The sequence below is a fragment of the Calliphora vicina genome, chromosome 5 (genome assembly GCF_958450345.1).
Source record: "Calliphora vicina chromosome 5, idCalVici1.1, whole genome shotgun sequence".
NCBI classification, from domain to species: domain Eukaryota; kingdom Metazoa; phylum Arthropoda; class Insecta; order Diptera; family Calliphoridae; genus Calliphora; species Calliphora vicina.
The window spans coordinates 53,102,434-53,124,373 of NC_088784.1; the positions used below are offsets into that span (position 1 = coordinate 53,102,434).

At 29.8% G+C, this 21,940-nt stretch overlaps 1 protein-coding gene across 1 annotated transcript in view; it reads right to left on the reverse strand.

The window, feature by feature from the left end:
• Window positions 1-21,940, reverse strand: part of retn (retained) — a 104,729-nt gene that overhangs the window by 44,557 nt on the left and 38,232 nt on the right. The window contains exons 2-5 of the mRNA XM_065513357.1: window positions 14,549-14,712; window positions 14,271-14,421; window positions 13,458-13,719; window positions 11,290-11,390 (exon numbers count right to left, since the gene is read on the reverse strand). Of these exons, the coding sequence (XP_065369429.1) occupies window positions 11,290-11,390; window positions 13,458-13,719; window positions 14,271-14,421; window positions 14,549-14,712 (678 nt within the window). The remainder of the gene's footprint in view (window positions 1-11,289; window positions 11,391-13,457; window positions 13,720-14,270; window positions 14,422-14,548; window positions 14,713-21,940) is intronic.

Consider the following 21,940-nt stretch of genomic DNA (forward strand, 5'->3'; position numbering starts at 1 on the left):
ATATTTGTTCGGTTCTAGCAACAGATAGTCAGCTGACAAAGAAGCATTACGGTTGAAATAATCCAGTTTTTTCACTCATCTCAAGCCACCGTAGACAAATTCGGTTATTAAGAACGAATGTAATTTAAGTTTAATTTAAGTTTTATGTTCTTAAAGCAATTATTAAAGGATATTTATATTTAGAGAAAGGAATAAGAATAATTAATAGTGGTTTAAATTTGTTTATCAACAATCTGATTTCTCATTTGAAACTAACTACGCATGTTTTATAGATTTGACATAGTCAACTTAAGAATTTAAGTTTTTTAATTGACAATACCGATCAAATGCCACTATTAAATTATAAACCCTTAAAAAGGTTGGACCAACATTGTACAACCAAATATAGTTATTTTATTTATACTTCTTTTAAAAGGCTGGTAAAAGTCTAAGACAATTTATTCGAAAAAAATTTTGGTTTAATTTAGTATTAAAAATTTTCCGGAAATTCCCAGGAATGAAAAGATTTTTTAGTTTCCTCCCGCTAATGGAAAAAGTCCGGGAATTTAGGAACCCTAGTTTGAACTCCTCCGAAACAGCTAAACCAATTTTTATGAAATTTTGTATGTATATTTGGGAACAATGAGTATAGGTCGTAGAGTATATTTCATACCGCTAGATCATTAGATCATCCATTTGTTTTAGTATTTTTTGCCAACAAATTTTGTTTCTCTTCATTTGGCATCAAAAACACCTATAATGCCAAATTCACTTAGAATACTTTCGATATTTTTTATTTAACAACCAAAATATTCACTAGAAATAATTGGTATGGCAGAACAACCTTTGCCGGGACAGCTAGTTAATTATATCTTTTGTAAGTCAGTATTTCAGAATTAAATGAAGATATGAAGCAAGTTTGAAACAAATTCATATAGAGGTTTTCGGGCAAATACGATAAAAAAATTGGCGATAAAAAAATTGCTACGTTTCAGATAGTTTGATTAGCTTTAAAATTAATCTTCTATATATATATAAAAATGGATGTTTGTATGTGGGTATGTATGTATAAATGTTCGAAATGAACTCAAAAACGGCTGGACCGTTTTTTGGGAAATTTTTGATTCGAAATTTTGAAGAGATGGTTTGTAAAGAAAAAAAATTCAAAAATTCCGGGTAAAATTCGGATTTTTTTTTAGCCCAGTCAACTGTAATAAAAAAAGCTCCCTAAAGTATGCAATACAAATTTAGATATTTTATTTGCAAATAAATAAGAACATGCAGGTGTGTGTGGGTTGGAAAAATTTGAAGAACTAACATTAGTAAATGCTACCATTTCATAAAAATGGACTCAAAAATAGCTGAACCGATTTTGATGAAATTTTCATGGAATCTTCAGAAAAGCCTTTTGGGTAACAGTCTAAAGTCAGATTTTTGATTTTCTTGCATATTAGTTGCATGAATAAGAAATTTTAATATGAAATCTAAGTATTAAAAAAACTAATATTTTAAATAAGCCTCCACTTTTAATAGAAAAAAATTAGAATCACGGCTTCAGCAAATGCATCGCAGTGCATCTTCATCGAGAGCTGCAGAGACACCTCAACAGTATATCGAAAGACCAAAAGCCAATCGCTCCCGGATTGGCTGTGGGATCGTGCAATTTTGGCATCAAAATATTATGATGTTAAACAAGCTCGATGACCAAATACAATTGAAAGTTCCTGGCGAAACAATAAAATACAAATACACAGTAATGGACGAAGAACAAGCCGTCAATTATACTACTGAATTTTTGAATTCTTTGGAACCAGACGAAATGCCACCACATGTATTAACATTGAAGGTTAGATCACCGACTTTGTCCGACACTGTATATGTATTAAAATCGAGATCGAGATCTAATATAAAACATTTGTTTTCTAAAGACCAGCAACGCGGACCGGTTTCAGCTAGTAATATACATATATGTTTGCTGGAGAAATACACAGATTTCTCAAGATTACTAGAATTACATATATACCATTCGAACTCAGTTTATATTCAATAAAGCTACTGGCTCATAAATGCATAAAAGTACGAAAACGTGGTTTTTGATCCGTAACTCAAGATTTGGAGGTGTTTGCCAAATTTCAAAAATAAAAAATAGTATCACATCCCAGGTATTTCTACTTCATTCTTTTTTCTATTACTCTGTTAACAGAGTTGGACTATTATATCAATTGTCACAATAAACCGATCTGCACTCCGAAATTCCCAAATAAAATTATTTATTTAAAGAAGTATAAACATTATTTAAATTATTCGAAGTCGTTTTACAGGCAAAAGGTTTGTTTTTGGGTAGAGATGGTCAAATGTGAAATACAAAATTAATAATTTCTATTGAGTTCGTACTCGTACTGGGTTATATAGTATATTAAAATGTCTGAGAACAATGTAATATATTCCAGCTATATCTACATTAGTGCAAATCAAAATATTGTGTAGAAGTTAAGAACTATGAAGACGATTTCAAATATAATAATTAATTTTGTTTGTAATCATCTGAAAGTCTTAGATTAACATTTCTGGTAAATTTAATTAAAAAACTACAGGTAGTCATTCCTAGAAAATCTACCTTGATAAAATATCAAAAAGTTCTATTGTATTTCAGGGTAAAGTAACGTAGAAACACATCAGTAGGGACATAAATACATTTAGTTTTTCTTACTAAAAGGATTAATTATATTAGCGATCTAAATGTTACGTGCATCAGTCTCTGTACGCGTTATTACCTGGTTGTAATACAAATATTTTTACTGCCACAAAAGAAACACCCACATTTGCCAAAAGATGCTGATCTACATACGTACATCCATTTATGTATTTACATGATCGTAGTATAACTGACAGATAGTATTGACACAAACGCGCAGACACACAGAAATCAAAGCAAATTCTGTCGCTTTCTAACAGATAATAGACGACGAACCACAATATTTCACCACAAAAGGTGTTAAGGTGGGTTTTAGGACTTTGCTCAGGATTATGCCAATGACCAGACAAATAGTATAAATCAATTTAGCGGCAAACTTTTAAAAGAAACTATAAATTCAATGCTTTAGTTTCATACTTATTTGTGCGTTGGTGTACGTGCGTGTGTACGAGTACAAAAATAACAAAAAAAGTTAAATTTTCGTTAAAAACGAATTAACGCACAGGATTCATCAGGGTCAATATTTATTAAAGCGTAGAACGAATGCAACTTTATGGCAAATAAAATTAAAACAACAAAATTCACACAAACACAATCAAACCGAATCAAAATAAAAACAATTACAAAATATTTAACACCGATGTACATATGGGCAATTCCATGAACATGTCAATCTAGACTAAAAAAAAATAAAAACCCCTGAAACTTTTTTCAAGATGAGTTGAATAGCAACAGTTTAAACTGACTATCTTCAGTATGTAATAGGCTGGGTTAACGGCGAAAACTAGGTGCCAATTTCTATGTAGTAAGAATATATATATATATTTTTTATTTGTTTTTTTAGTTTTTCATATATTTACAGAATATATATTTTAGTTATTTAATTTTATTTGACCTTTTAAATTTATTTTAATATAATAATTATTTATGCTTAAGGTCTTTTTTATAAAAATATTCAATTTTTATTTCAATATTTCGCTACACATTGATGTAGCGGAATATTGAAATAAAAATTAAATATTTTTATAAAAAAGACCTTAAGCATAAATAATTATTATATTAAAATATATATTTTATTACTATACTATGTTGTGTACGGTATTTTACGAACGATATTAAATTTTATTCATTATAAAAGCATCCAAAGATTATTTTTATTTAAATATGACGGGTTGCAAAGGAAAGATATTTGGTTTATTTTAAGAAATTAATAGAACAAAAAAACCTCCTACGATTCGTAGATTTTCGCATAATTTTAAAGCTACGAAAACCCATATTTCACTCGATATTTTGGATAATAATGTTTCGATTCTACTTATTTTTTTGAATATAGTAGAATCTGAATTACTCTTATTTTAGCTATTCCCCTCTATAGTCGTACAAAAGTCATGAACGATGATATGGAAATGCCCATATGTAATTATAACTCTAGATGTGTAAGTATCTACATTCCTTTCAATCTACAAATTATTTAACTAAATTAACAAAAGCAACAATAATACCATATACAAACAGGCACACATAATACATCCACATCCTGACCATGAATAAAACGTTTTAATTTGTTTAAGACAATTGAGAGTAAGATACATTTATTACATACATATTTGTAACTTTAGGTGTTTACGTAAATATGTATGTATGGCTGGATACACATGTACCTATAGAAGATACACACAGTTGTGCTGAAATTAATAACACTATGCTAGTAAGCCACCTGGGCTCGCCCTTAAAAACCAAATGAAATTCAAAAAAAAAAAAAAAATAGTATAATACTACATAATTTCAACCGATTTCAACGAACCAAAAACGCACAAAATTACAGTGATATTATGTTCTTACGAATCATCAATAACTTTCTGCTAGTTTTTGCTTATTTTAAAGAAATTAAATTTTGTTTCAGGAAACTTTTGCTTCAAAAATTATGATTTACTCAGAGTTTGGCAGAGTGGAAGTCAAAAACAAGAAAAAAATTAAATTATTAAAAACTTAATAAAATTTATGTTTTTTGTTATTAATTGTATCTTTTATTTGAATTCATATATAAGTGAATATTTTAGTTTTGGCCAAAAAAAGTGGCTCGCCAGACCTATGCGCAGTGGTATGAGAAAAAAAAGGGAAATAAATCTGTAACTTCTAAACCCTTAGTCCAATTTAAACGAAATTTCACAAAGAGGAAATGTTGTCGAGTTTTTAAGTTTTCCCTAATTAATTTGAAACCTAAAAGACATAATGTAGACATGTATATATCAATGGATAGAAGATTTTGTCTACTTTCCAATAATGTATATAACTTTTGACAGTGAACAAATTCATGGAATACTTTTTTGAAAAATATGACAAGAAATGCTTTTTAATAAGTTTTGGCATAGATACAAATTTTTCAAATTGAAATAAAATTTTTATGTATGAATATTTTGTAATGAAATTTTACACTTAAGGAGTGAGATCGAAAAATTCTTAACATACATATATGTTTATAAAAAAGAAACCACTAAACTTACAGCTTTAATTTTTTTTTTATTTGATTGAAATTATTATTACAATTTACAAAAAAAATTATTTTTATAGTTTTAATCACTAGTGATGAAATTTTGAACCTTTTTCGGAAACCCTTCCATTAACGTTTTTATAGTGCTTTCTGTCACTTTGCTCGAACATGTAGTCCATCTCCGTTTAAAATCTACCACACTTTTGGACACCTTTTTTGTACTCTTCAATTCTCTTTTAACAAGAGCCCAATATCTCTCCACTGGCCTTAGCTCCGGGCAGTTTGGAGGATTTGCCTCTCTTGGTACAAATACCACATTATTGTTCTTGTACCACTCAAGGGCTTGTTTGCCATAGTGACAGGATGCCAAGTCAGGCCAAAAATAAGTGGACACATTATGAAGTCTTATGAATGGAAGCAGCCTTTTTTGTAAACATTCCTTGATGTAAATTTCGGTATTTATAGAGCCCGTTGTAACAAATGAGTGGCTTCTTTTGCCGCAACTGCATATTGCTTGCCATACCAAGAACTTTCTGGGAAATTTTGTCTGCTTTTGGGTCCTAAACTTTTCTTCAACATTCCCTCGAGCATCAGCAACATAAAATTTTTGACCTGGAAGTTGCGAAAAATCTGCCAGAACATACGTTTCGTCATCCATTATGCAGCAAGAATATTTTTTTATAAAACTTGACTTCAATTTCCGTGCTCTGTTTTTGGCCTCTAAATTTTTAGTAGCGTTCCTGTCAGGAACTTTTTGAGCCTTGTATGTTTTTAAACCTGCATTAGCTTTAACTTTTCGTACCAAATAGTCCGAGCACTGAGCTAACCGGGCTGCTTTCCTACCGGATGTGTTGGGAGCTCTTTTGAAAATGCGTTCTATTTTTTTGGCTTTAGAAACATCATGTGGACCATTCCTTCTACCTGAACCAGCTTTTCTATCAACTGACAAGTTCTCCCGGTACTGTTTAATAACATTGGAAACAGTTTGACGGCAGACCTTTGTATGCTTGGCCAACTTTTTGTAAGACCAAGTTGGGTTTTGTTGAAAATATTTAATAATTTCAGTACGCACTTTTTTCTGGTCACTCATTTTAATCAGATTAACAAAAAAATTAATATAATTGACATTACACATAATAACTGACATGTTTTTCAAAGGTAACTTGATCAAAAAAAAATTCAAATAATACTTGGGTTAAAAAATGTAATGAAAAACGTGTGTTAAGAATTTTTCGATCTCACTCCTTATATTGAAAATGAAAAAATGAAAACAAATTTTGAAATTTGTAATCAGGAATCCCGTAATTCCCAAAAAAGTATTAAAAAAATTCAAAAAATTGGATTTTTTCGTTTTTTGGCTATAATATCCATACCAGGGGCCGGGTTATCGGAACCCTTTACAAAATAATTATTGGGCCATCTAAAATAGATTATTATAATTTGATATCGACTATGCGATTTGAGAATTTTTGCTCTAAAGTTGAATTTTACATAAAAAATAGGCATTTTTTGAATGGACCTGATCCCCTCGGTATCAAAAATTATAACTTTTTTTCATTTAAAATATTTGTACTTTTCAAAAAGTACAAATTCATTATACATCCTCTTAGAAATTTTTTAGATAACTTAAAAAGAATAAAAGTACTTTTTTCCCCAAAAAATAACGAAAAATCGCCTTTTTTATTTTTTTAAATTGAAATGCATGGAAATTATTTGATATATACATCTGTTGTTAATCCTATAAAAAAAGTGGAGAAAACCGGGAAATATTTGGAACCGCGGTCATCAAAAAACTGGATTAGGGTGGGTAAAAATGTTGAAAATTTAATTTTCAAATGCGAATATCTCCTAAGCTATAAAAGATAATTGATAAGGTTTTATGTAGTGCTCGATGAGAAGATTCTATATGTCTAAATATTTTGAAATCGGAACACAAACGAAGAAATAGGATCATTTTTAAAATTGAACATACCCGAGGTGTCCTACTTTAGGGACCCCTGGTCCCGCTCGTGAGGGGTCATCAGGTCCAAATTCAAAACTTAAACTCGACAACACTTTCTCTTTGCGCATGTGAAATTTCATTCAAAGTGGACCAAGGGTTTAGAAGTTACAGATTTATTTCCATCTTTTTTTTCTCATACCACTGTGCGGCATGAAAATTGGAAAATGAAGCTACACTGCACAGTAGCGATATAACTATTGACAATTTATGCAAATATGCAAATTGGCATAGCATAGTCGAATAGAGCATTAAAAAATCACGGTGTTATTTTTTCGCGGTTGTTAAAAAAGTTCACGCAGCAAACGCAATAAAGTTTTTCATGAAATATTTTCAATTATTATGAAATATAATGGCCCATAATCATAGTCAAAAATAAAGTACATTTTAAGAGAAGTAAACTCAACTTTAGGTCTATCATAGACAAGTTAAAGTATACTTCTGACGCTGAAGTCTAAATATATAACTAGCTGAAGTTGTTTTTAACTCGTTTAACAACAGCATCAGCTGTTCTTCGCCGAGTAAACAAGTTTGTCACAAAGTAAAAAATGTTTAAGTTACAAGATATTGGTAGAGATTTTGCAATTATTGAACAGTTATCAATAAAATTAGTACCAAAATATCGTAATTATGATATTAATCTTATCTTTTCCATTTTTCCACAACAAACAACTTTCTTTCTTTAAATGTCCCGGTTACTTTTATTGTTTACGTTTTTTGGATTTTTTTAATTTTGTTGTCAGCTCTTAATCGTTGCCACTTGTCTGTTTTTGTTGTATATTGTATGAAAACATTTTCTACATTTGCGGTAGCACCCAGTTAAAGTCGGATCAATTTAAAACATACTTTAATTTTGACTATGGTTGCAAATTAATAAAAAGCAGATTTTTATTTTAAAGTTGTTTTTAAAAAGAACCGACTTTAGTGTTTGACTATGATTATGGGCCAATATATTTTATTTTAATAATAACTGCGTACAGACTTCAAAAGATAATTTTTAAATAAGGGAAGTATCCCACACACTTGCAAAAAATATTATGAAATTATTTACACAAAGGGACCAATTTCATGGACCCAAGTGAGCTGGTTGATAACTAGCTGCCTTTATAACCTAACCTAACATAATTTTTCAGAGAAAAAAAAGTTTGGTTTATTTTACAAATTGGTGTAGGTGCGTGATGTTTTTGATTCCAAATGACATAAAAAAAATGATTTTCATTACTTATACAACATTGGCCATCACGTGGTGGTATGCCAAAAATTTTAACAAAATTAGTTATATGCCTACTTTACACAGTGGTATAGAAAAAAATAGAGGGAAAATAAATATGTAACTTCTAAACGGTAAGTCCGATTTGAATGAAATTTCACATTCACAAAGTGGAAGTGTTGTCGAGTTTATGTTTTGAAGTTGGATCTAATGGACCCATCAGGGGCGCGACCAAGGGTGCTCAAAGTAGGACACCTATAGGTATGTTACATATTTAAAACGATCCTATTTCTTCGTTTGTGTTCCGATTTCAAAAAATCTCCTCATCGAGCACTACAAAAAACCGTAGCCATCAATTATCTACTATAGCTTAGGAGCTATTCGCATTTGCAAATTAAATTTTCAACATTTTTACCCACCCTACTCCAGTTTTTTGATAACAGCGGATCCAAATATTTCCCGATTTTCTCCAGTTTTCCTTTATTGGAGTAACAACACAAATGTCAAATAGAAAAAGAATTATTTAAAAATAATGACGAAGTCCAAAGTTATATGCATTAGAATTTAAAAAAACAATTTAAAAAGGGGATTTTCCGCCAATTTTTCTTTTTAAGTTATCGCAAAAAATTTCTAAGAGGTTGTATAAAGAATTTATACTTTTTGAAAAGCTAACTTTTCATCAAATATTTTAAATGAAAAAAATTTAAAATTATTGATACCGAGGGGACCAGGTCCGTTCAGAAATCGGAACACAAACGAAGATATAGGATCGTTTTAAAAATGTAACATACCCGAGGTGTCCTACTTTGAGGACCCTTGGTCGCGGCTCTAGTGGGCCTATGAGTTCCAAGTTCAGAACTTAAACTTGACAACACTTATTATTTGTGCATGTGAAATTTCATTCAAATCGGACTTACCATTTAGAAGTTACATATTTATTTCCCTCTATTTTTTCTATACCACTGTGCGTTGTTAATTTTTTCTAAGCGTTTCTAGGCGCAAAAAATCAAACAAAAAAAATCTCTAAATAATTAAAATCTGTCTACAACTTACTTAAAGGTAATTTTATTCTATGTCTGGTAAATAGTTTTGGTTGGGTTGATATTCAGTTGGACATCATAACGTCTTCAAAACTCAGTTATGAAAACATAACTTGGTGTTAACGTGGCTACTACATATTGGATCCGATTTTAATAAATCACTCTTTCGTGAGTATTTCGAGGTTTCATTTAAAAATATTGAAAATTGCAGCTTGTTTTGCCGGCTATTTTTGTGACCACTGCTGCGCATACATGCGCGTATATACGCAAGTGGAAGTGTACTTTTATTAGTGGTTGCAACCAAAATGAGCATATGATATGCTCATTTTGGAGTCTCATCAATACATGGACAATGTATCATTTGTGTAACTACATTTATGTATGTTCATGTCCATATCCATGTGAGCGAGTAAATCGTTGATGGGCTTTGTTGGTTGGTAAACTTGCAATTTGTAAATTTATACCCGTACAATCGTAGTTTTAACACTTTACGGTGCCTTAATGCCCGTAAGCTGTTTCAGTTCACACTCTTCAAGTACTTACATGCGAAAGGCAAACGAGCAGGCCGTACAAGTACAATAAATTTCATAGCCATGAATTAATGTTAAAACGTAAACGTATTAATTAAAAACATTTAAAAATGAATATAAAAACACATATTTATAAATTTTTCTTATTTTATTTTAAATTATGTTACAGAAAAAAGGGGATTATTTTTGAGAATATAGACTAAATCTATAATATAGTCATATATATTTTATGATAAAATGCTTGACACCATTGGTGGTCATTGTAGCACATTCTCTCTTATTTTCAGATAATATTCTGATCGCCTAAAAATTCATATTGCTCGATGATACTTTTAATATTGAAAATCGCTTGTTGTAATATATCGTATGTGTTAAGAAGTTTTTAAATGATCTGCAACAGCATTTATCAAATTTCCTACAATTTAAAATTTGAAACAAAATTCATCATATTCTTATTTTTATTTAATGTTAAAAAAAAAAATGTAATAAATCAAGTTTCGAGGATTAATTTTTTTTTAAAAGAAACAAACCATTTACACACTTGAATGGAACTTTCTTAACACGAAATATTAGCAATTGTCTTAAATAATGATAATGGCTACAAAAACTCTAATATTTGGTATATTTTATGTGAACATTTAGGTACTACTTCATTTAAATTGAAGAGAAAGATAAAAATAAGACACAAACAAGTATTTAAACTCCTGATCTTTAAAGGTTTACAACCCCTTTTAAAAATTCACACTTCACAAGAATTTCACATTTCAACTCGCACTTGTGGTAAAAATAACATTATCTCTACGAGTAGAGTATGGAGAGATGAGTCGACTTGTTTGTTAATTGCTACAAGTTTTGATTGAGCAGCTTCATTAAAATCTTAAGTACATGAAAATAGTATGCAACTTAATGAGCAGTAGAAACCCTCACATGAGCACAACCACATAGAGAGAGAAGTATTTAGTACGTACGTACGTTGTGATGATAATGATCATTATAGATAAAATGATCGAGTGAGTGACTGGGAGAAACAAGTCTAGACATATTTGAATGCATCTACAGACAAATTAACACCTCTGATATAGAAAACCAAAATACGGAACCATACAAATTGTTGGCATTCTATTTATTACCGGTTTCGATATCTTTAGCAACGTTTATTAAAACACAATGTATACAAAGAATAATTATCAATAAACCAAGTACAGTCCAAAGTAAATACAACTTCGTAATCGAAGTTCCTTAATTGTTGAATTCATCCAATATACCATGCTTTTGTCCTACGTAATGATTAAAATGCAAACATATCTATAAAAAAAACAAAAAATATATTTATGAAAAAAATTACCTGTCGAACTTGTTTATATTGCTCTTCAAAGCTCCAGCCATTGTTCTGTTGTGAAGAATTTGATGTTTCGCTTGATGTTGATGAATTCGAGGCAGGATTTACTAAAACAAATTAAAACGAAAAACAAAAATAAATATTAAACTGGATGAAATATTTAAGAATATCTTAACTACATCGCTAATTTAATACTTTCATTCAGATTTTCGAAGTGGATGGAACTATAAAAGTTTTGTTCTTATAAATAAGTATTTACTACTGTCTTCATTAAGATTCACCAACAAAATCGTACCACTAGCTTACTCCTTTAAACATAACCATTCGTCGTTTCGACGAGCACTTTTATAGATGTGTGCCTAATATGGGGGCTAGGGTAACCCTAGCTCTATTAGCACTATTCACTTATCGCACTCGTTCAACAATAATGTATCAACTCAAAAACTTTGAGTATCCCTAATGGATCATAGAATATCCCTAACAATATTATTATAAAAGAAATTAATCGTTTATATAAGAAATTAAACGTATTTACAAATGTAAATAGTGCCAGGATTCGTAGAAAATATTGGTGCCAGAGCTAGGGTCAATTATGGACCGATCTTCACCATATTTTGTAATAAGATTTTTGGGTCCATTATATTTACTATGATTTATTTTTAACCCAATACATATTTATTTAAAAGGTTTTTAAGTTTGTGTCGCTATTCAGGGAGCATGTTTGTAGGGTTCTAGGTGAAATAATGGACCGAATCGAACTAATTTTTTTAACCTTCATTTTTATACCAAAATATGTACATATGCCAAATTGAATTAATTTATCTCCAAAATTGCCATCTGTATTTTGAACAAAAAAGTTACAGACTGGCAGACATACGCTCAGTGGCGCCAATTGAGTTTTTTCGTTGCAAAAATCATAACTTTTGAACCAAATGAGATAATCAAAAAATTTAAAAAGCATGTGATAGATAATTGATTGGTCTATGAAATGAGTGTTTGAGAATGGTTCTACGCTTTTCAGGAGCCTACTTATGGGTTAGCAAAGTTTAAATTTGTGGAAAAATAAATTTTATGGGAAGTAAAATTAAATATTTTTTTAAATTTATTTTTAAAGGCTTTTATGATTTAAAATTATTCCAGAAAAGATAAAAAAAAAAATTTTTTTTTAAAAAAATTTCTTTGGTTGGTTTTTCACGGATATATGTCATTTTTTAAAAATTTTACCTCTAGTAAAAATTGGGGCAAGGACGGGCAGCTGGAAATTTTTGCATTAGGTAAAGGAATATTCAAAGAACTTATTTTGGAAACATGACAAATATGGAAATGTTGAGAAATAATGAAAAAATGGATAGTTGGTAAATATCGATTTACCTGGACAAATACAAAGCAAACAGTACAATTTTTTTTATTCTTTTCTCAATAAATAGATCCATCAATAGAATCAAAAATAATGACGATCCGTTACCAAATTATATAAAATGGCCTGTTTTTTGAAAACTGAAAATCTGTCAACTTTGAAGTGCTATATCTTCTGAATCAAAAATCTGATTGTAATAAGAGTAGCATATTGTAAATCGCTGGATTTACTGTAAAATAGGTATATTCAATATTTTTTAATGACACGTGAAATTTTTGATTTTTGCAACCTCACGTGTTCTACGGGCGCCACTGTGAGACGTTAGATTTTATATTTCTTACTTACTAATGATCCTGAGCGTATTTTTAATACCATTTTTAAATATCTATAAATATTTTTATTGTGAATGCATGTCCTTTTTATGTTCAGATATATAATATATAGATATAAATTTTTGAAACAGTTTTTTTTTTAATTTTGCTCAATTCGATAAAAATAAATTTAAATTTTAATTTTATTTCGATTTTTTAAAATAGAAACATAAATATTCTATATCAAAGGTTATTTTTGGGAATATATTTGTTGCCAATCAAATGACTGCAGTGGGTCTCTCCGCTCCAAGGATTAAAGTTATGAAAAGTTATGTTCGTTATAAAAAATCGTGTTTAAAAATCGTTATGTATTTCATTTGATGTACATATTATGAATGTACAGAAATTAGTATTCAAGTCTATTTTAATTATGAAAAGTATTAATATACAGTATTGTAGACTCATAGTAACTTTAGTAGTAACTGAGTAACTCAAAATGAACTTACCATCTTTTGAACTGGGTGCCGTTGGGGAAGTAAATGAAAAGCTATTATGACTGCCATTGGGTACCGATGGTCCTCCCACTGAAGACGAAGAATTTACATTCAAATGTGAATTTATATTGTTACCGGCTTGAGCAGCCAGAGTCTGTGCGGCATGTGTGAATGATGCCATTGTTGTGGGTGGTATTGTGAATGCTGTATTTATTGGTGTTGGCAACACATTTGATCCAAAAGCAGCTGCATGCGCCGCAGCATATTCTTGATCCTACAAACAAATAAATATGTATAAAGGAATATACTTAATTCAAAAATATACTAATTTCGGCTATAAAACCGAGTGATGTATTCGCCTGTGTGGGCATCTGCGGCCCGTCAAAGACAAAACTTATTGAAAACAGATTAGAACAGCTGTACCTTTTCTTATCTTCTAAATATATAACTAGAACTATACAAATAACTCTCGTCTCGTTGAAGTTGTTGCCCATTCATTTAAAAAGTGTTAAAACAAACAACACAAATCATTTAGGTCCATAATTTTGGATGTATTTTTCACGTTAGCATGGTTTAAACAGACAGATAAGAGGCTTAAGAAAATTTACCGAAATATTATCGAGGTTTATACTTGGAGAAATCTGAATTTTTACTGTGGTATTGCAATTTTGAAAAAATAAAGCACAAGATAATAAAAATTAAAAAAGAAAAAATATATATAATAACCTCGTTGAAATTTAAATAATCTAAAAAAAGTTAAAAGCTATTGAGCTGTACATACAAACACTATTTAAGTACATTAGCAAATGAACCATTTACACTTACCATTAGGCCCACTTTCATATCACGTACTTGCATTTTAAGTTTCTCCAACACATCATTGTGCTGTAAATTTGGAATACCGTGCAAACTACCGATTCCCATGAAACTACCCAAGGCATTCAGTGGGTGGTTTGAAGGAAATTGATGATGATGACTGTATTAAATAATAAAAAAATTTGTTTTAAATTAATCATACAATATAAAAGATATGCATAAATGTACCAAGAATGCTAATAAAAACTTAAATGAAACTGTAAATAGATCTATTACAATATACTAACCTCATGGCCATATCATTGGGATGATCAGGACCACTCATATCACCGACAGTTCCCGCTCCGTTACTTGTCATGGATGTGTTTAAGCGCGATCCTACTCTAGAGATGTGATCCCCTTCTACTGAATCACAGTCACGCATTTCATCATCGGAATGGTCATCATGTGACTACAAAAAAAATAAGCATAAATGTGCAACGCAATAAATGTGGTGTATGCAACCATAGTGTTGTTTGTTATACATAAATAAAATAGGCGATATTAATTTGCAACATTTGTTGTAACAAGTAAAAATATTATGACCAACATTTATTTCGTCTTCATTTCTTTTACGACTCTTGTACTATTGTCGTAGCTCACTCACTTTCGATCAAAGTCATTATACGTGGCACCACAAACACCAGCCACATTCAAATGGTAGTGGGACACAATCGCACCTAATAGAGTCATTCACTATTAAATGAATGGTCGTCGTAGTGAACCTACTTACATACATACACACGTCGAATAATCGACACTCGTGAAAATAAATTTGTAAAACACGAAATGATCGAATAGAACGCAACTAAAATAAACAAGTAAGAGAGCTATATTCGGCTGTGCCGAATCTTATATACCCTTCACCAAATTATACTTCAAAATACAAATTTTAAATATTTTATTTATTTAAAAAAAAGTTTTTTTTTTCATTTTTTTTTAAATTATTCTTTTTTTTGAATTGTTAATTAAAATTTTTTTTTTTTTTGTTTTTTTCAAGTATTTTTTCTTCCGATTTTGACCCATTGAAGGTCCAACTGACAATGGTCTTATATACGTCGTTGCAAAGGTCTTTGAAATATCTATTATTAGATTTCCATATTGTCTATATTAATGACTTAGTAATCCAGATATAGGTCAAAAATAGGTAAAAAATCGAGGTTGTCCTGTTTTTTTCCTCATATCTCAACCATTAATGGACCGATTTTGCTGATTTTAAATAGGAAACTTCTCGAAAGCATGTCCCAATTATCGAAGATTTGGATCCCGAAGATATCTGGGGTCCTCTGAAAATTGATTTCAACAGACAGACAGAATATATATACTTTATAGGGTCAGAAAATTATATTGTGGAAATTACAAACGGAATGACAAACTTATATATACATAAAAACGAATATCAGGCGAAAACTCCCTAGATTTAAGTGAGCAATAATTAAATCATTGTTCATTCGATCGAAAATATGCCGGATTAGGGTTTTCAATTGTGTATTGTTTAAAATAATATCGTTCTGCAGTGGATCACTCTTTAGATACTGATAAATTTAGTCGAGGCTCTGTGTAAAGTATTTTTTAACGTTTTATTTATTGAATCTGCATTATTTCCTTATGCTGAACAAAATGTATTCAAATCCTATGACTAAATTAAAGCTGGTTGCTCCCCAGCAATAACCTTGATTAACAAATGAGCCTCATCTTAACAGGTTGGTAAATCAGCTGGAAGAACACCTGATCGCGTTTGGATCTGCGCGAAATAACTTACTAACATTACCGAAATAACTGCAATTCGCGTAACCGTTCAAATACCTTTACCTCTAAATAGCGTTACCGCTATTCTGTAAATAATTTTAAATTATTAAATTACAAATTTCTGATTTTATTGAAATAATGCCAAATGAATTTATAATGTAAAATGTTAACAAATATGTATATGTTAGCTTATTTTGAATTTTTGTGAACTTTATTAATCATTTAAGTTAGACAGACATTACCGTTACCGCTAAGCTACAGAAATTAACCAAAATACCGTTACCGCTAAGCTACCGTTACCGAAATAACAGCAAAGTAGCGTTATTTCGGTAACCGTTTCGAATCGGTAGCTAACATTGCTTTATAGTCAATGCTGGATTAACCAGAGAAAGACTCTTTTACTTTTCTCGTTTAAAAGTGGTACAATTTTATTTATTTTTCGAATAGCTTCGACAGACAATGAAGTAAACTAATTGGTACGAATAGAACGGCTAAATATTTACCTTGCGAATTTATCCATTTTGTCGGAAAAATTTCTGGTTTCAAGATTGTATTGAAACTAGAACAATTATTGCCACATTGGGTGGTGTGTTTTTAAACACAGCTAGATTTTAAAATCATTTCCTGGTGACTTTTTTCCAATTAATTATACTCTGCTACAAAATAAAATTTTTTGTCAGAACTTAAAAAGCGACCTTATGGTGGTTGTAGACCTAGATGAGGACATACTAAAACCGTTTTCAATGATTTTTAAACACCCTCAAAATTTTGAGTTATTTTGAAAAAACTATTTTAGGGTAAGTTGTAGTACTTTAGTACCTCTAACTCACACACTTTAACACAGATTTCAAAATTGTAAACAACTATGGATACGCAAAGAATTAAGCTTTCATAAAACGTATGCATAAAATATATATTCCAAAAAATTGTGTAAGTTTTTATAAAAAGTTTCGCTTTTAATTTTTCGTAAGTTTTAAAATTCAACAATTTTTTTCTATGAAAACCTATTTCGTTTTGCACAGTGTTTTAAAGACAATTATATAGACAAAAATGAGACATTAATTGTTAAAATCGGTTCATATTTGCAAAAGTTATATTGATCTTTTTCGAAGAAAGTTCGAAACAATTTACCTTGTAAATTAAAGATTGTACAAATATTTTTTTTAATAGTTCTTTGTTTTTTTTTATTTATATGCGCTGGGGGAGAAAATACTAAAAAGGTGTTTATGAAAAGTTGAATAACTTTTACAATGTTCATTCGATTTGAATAATTAGAACCTTTTTTTGTTAAGAACTAATTTTTCTTTATACATTGGTATAAATTTTTATAAGCTTTCATATCAGAATAAGCAATGAAAAGCGACTAAAATCAAAAAAGTTGATAAATTTTGTTTTTCTTTTAGACATTCTTAACAAAAAACTTACTTATAACTTACAAATGTATCAAAAAAGCACGTCATTTTAAACCGTAATTAGTTTTCTTTCCAAACCAGTTGAAAAATTTAAAGTCGGACAAAAACTATCTTCGCTACAGTTCGATAAGTGGAAGAACATCACTGAAAACGGTTTTTTTAGAATAACTTCTGAATTAACATGAACGTACCTTTAGTTCGGAACTGATTCAATTTATTGCCATTCTACCAATTATATTATCTTAATTGCATTACTACTATATTTCATTATAAAATTGTTTACTCTGATAAAGTTTCGTCGAATTTAAATGACTTACTCGCATTCGACGAGTGTAAGTAAAATGTAAGTAGACGACACGCGAATTTTGAGAGTAAAACGATCAATGATCAATACTAAAACGATCGATTGAACGATATGACAACAAAACTCTTTATGGTATTGTAGTGGAAATATTTGATTTTTTTCTCAGTTTTATTTGTTTGCAGCGGAACCAAGATTTCTTATTTTGGATCGCATTTGCTATAAATGCCAACAAAGTATGTCACATGCTGGGTTAACATGACGTTTACAAATTTAGTTTGTTGTTATTTTATTTTATGTTTGTGTTGTGTTGTGTTTTTTTATGCGCCACATCTTCTTAAGGAAATCACAAATAAAATTAAAAACGTGCTTTTTGGCTTAAAATCGCTCACACTTTTTTTTGACGTTGTTCAAAATAAACTACCTACAGTCCATTGAAGGATTTATTCTTCTAGGTTTGATTGTAAAGAGAATGTACAACTCAAATCATTCACTTAATATTTACATAATAAAATAATACGTTCCTTTAAAGATCTGTTGTGAGAATTCTTACGTGTTGAACTATGTATGCCTGGTTGCTTGGCTGGATTGTCGGTTTGTCTGTCCAACAAATCAAAGTTATTACCATGAATAATGTTGGGTAATTTTCTATAAAGTGACTTTAATTCATTAAATCTAAAACGCGTTCGAGTGGCTGAAGTGCATCTTGGCTGATCGGCCTATCGGTCGGTCGGTCGGTCACTCATAAGTGCACGAGAAATTAATGTATGAAAATGTATTATAGCAGCACCATATGTATTAAAGAAATAAAGTCCATACTTACTTAGTAACTTAGTCGTTACTTAATATTTCCGCAGTATTTTATTTTTCTATGACTTTTGTTTCTTCTTGTTTTAACACGATTGAGTGTTTTATAAAATTCAAATTAAAAAAATATAAAAACTATGTTTAATGATTGTAACAAATGTATGTTTTAAGGGATTTTAAAATGTATTTAAATATTTGTGCTAAAATCATTTGCAGTACATTGAACTTTAGCATTATTCCTTGTTGGTTTTTTGGTTGGTTTCATTCATTAAAACGATCGAATTAATGATCGATTAATTATTATTTATAAAACGTTTAGATGGTCGCTTATTTCGTTTGGTAGTTGTGGATACCATGAGTTTCATTCATTAAAAATATTACTAAACGATGCCATATATGTATGTATGTATTCATCTATTTATTCATTCATTCATTCGTCCATCCATCTCACTCCGATTGACTAAATTATGAATGAAAATATGATAAATGAATTGTCAAAATTCAATTTTGTATTGTTTTTATTTTAACCAGTTGTGATATGTTTTTGCCCCGCCATTTCGTGTATTTTCTTTATAATTTGTATTTGAAAAACACATACTAAGTATATTTATACAAAAGTATCATCAGTCTCCAGGGCACATTTTTGTTTATTTTATTTAATTAGGAACTTAACCTATTAAATAAAAAAGAAACATGTTATGACCTCTAGTAATGAATACTTAGATTATATTAAGAATTTGTGCGAAAATATGCAGACAATTTTAATTAAAAGTTCATTAACCACATAATATAGCAAATACATAGATAATAAATGTTTCTTTCTAATCGACTTCTAATCCATTAGTACATTTTGATAATGTACCAGGTATTTCTTTAACCGGATCGGGTTTTTGCGTTATTTGTCATCTATCGAAGTTTCTAACTAACCCCCATTAACAAAAACAACCTAACCTGGAGTTAGTATTGTCCACAGACCTTAATATTTTCTTAAAAAATTCATATTATTATTAATTTAATCCAAAACAATATTTTTGTTAAATTTGTGATTAAGCATTTTTGCAATTAAGATTAACTTCCAGTTAAGTTTCTATTGGTTATATGGGTAAGAGAATATTAGACCTGTTTTATTTTGAACACTAGTTTTATACCTTCACCATGATTTAAAGGGTATATAGTTTTTCATTCCGTTTGTAATTTCTACATTTTTCATTTGTGACCCCATAAAGTATATAGTATATGATAGATCGTTATAGCTGTTTTGGTTTTGTTAAAATTATTGTTACAATAACAAAACACATGCAAAATTTACACTCAAAGAACACGCTTGTAAGCACATACAATTTTCTGAAAATTAGTGAATTCACTTAATTGTGATAAATTCGAAAATAATCAATCGATTTTTCTGATCGATATCTCATTGTTTCTAATATATGTGGGTTTGTGATAAAGCAATAAACCTGAACAATTTCTGCCGTTTTCGTTTTTTCATGATTTTTTAAAACAAAAAAATTAGCTATTTTCACGTAAAAAATATATTTTTTGCTTCAATTTGTTGTTATAACTCCGAAACTACTGAACCGATTAAATCGCAATATATACAGTGGTTAATAAAACAATGGAAACTTTTCCAAATATTTCATTAGTGGCATTAAATCTGAATTTTTTTAAAAAATTTTAACATTTTTATAGTATTTTATTTGTATACTTTTATTAACTTAATTTAACAAAAAACAAAGGACATAATTAATTAAATTCTAAAAATGAGAAAACAAAATTAAAAGATTTCTTTATTACGGCATTGACAAAACAATGGAAACTTAGGTATTATTTTAACAAATATGGTCTAAACTTTGCAATAACTCAATATTTTGTTGGGTATCCCTTATTTTTTATAACTGCTACACATCGACGATGCATTGAACCAATTAAAGAGTCAATGGTCTCCTTTGAAATATTTTGCCATTCCCTTATAACCGCCTCCGATAAATCTTCCTTCCTGGTGTAATTTTGGGTCCTTATTTTACGATCTACAATTTCCCATAGATTTTCTATGGGATTGAGATCTGGCGATTGGGCAGGCCACTTCAAAACAAGTACCTCGTTGGATTGTAACCACTCGGTTACGGGTCGTTGTCGTGTTGGAATCTCCAAACTAGTTGCATATTTTCTTCAGCGTATGGATACATAACATCGTTTAATATGGTTCTGTATCCTATACCTGTCATGGTATCTTTTATAATATGAATTGGGACCATACCTTGCCCTGAAAAACATCCACATACCATAATATTGCCACCGCCAAACTTTACAGTCTTATTTGTGTACTTTGGATGTAATCTTTTTCCCTTTTGTCGTCTTACAAATGTTCTCCCATCACTGCCTCTTAAATTGTATTTAGATTCGTCGGAAAAGAGGACAGTATTCCATTTCTGTATCGACCAGTTTAAATGATCCCTGGCAAATTGTAGACGAGCACCAAGTCCAGCCTCATTTGCTCTGCGACTAACTGTTCGGGTACTTATTTCTAATTTTAAGCTATTAACAACCTCTCGAGGAGTTATTTTTGGGAATTTCTTGAACTCTCTCGGTATTAAATTATCTTGTCTAGGAGTAGTCTTACGAGGTCTTCCACCTAAATGTTGAGTTTTTACATAACCGGTCTCACGAAATATCTTTATAATTTTTGAAACTGCTGATTTATTTATTGAATATTTGTCACAGATACTTTTTTGTTTTAAACCAGCTTTAAAATTAATTAATTATGTTGTTTGTTTTTCAGTTAATTTATATAAATAAAACTATACAAGTAAAATACTAAAAAAAAAAATTTATTTAAAAAAAATATTTTAAATTTTGGGCTACATATGGAATATTTGGAAAAGTTTCCATTGTTTTGTCAGTCAATCGATTTTTTTGATCGATGTCTCATTTTGTTGCCATTATATGTGGAATTGTGATAAAGTAATAAACCTGAACAAGTTCTGCCGTTTTCTATTTTTCATGAGTTTTTTAAACCAACAAATTTTTCTATTTTCACGAAAAAATTTACATATTTTTTGCTTAAATTTGTTATTATAACTCCGAAACTACTGAACTACCGATTAAAACGCAATATATAAACAGATTAACCTTTAAATTTGAACTTTCAGAGTTTATTTCGGTAATATCGGACTAACCCTTTTTGAGTTATCATAAATTATGTGGAGAAACATCTACAAAAATTCGCAATTTTAGAAAAAAAAAAAAAATTAAAAAAAACTTCTCTATAGAATTTGGACCATATTTGTACTATTGGAACCACAATACATCAAAATTGTGTAGTAGTTTAAAAAGCCTCTAAAGTAGTTTAGATTTTGTTGCCTCGTGTTATT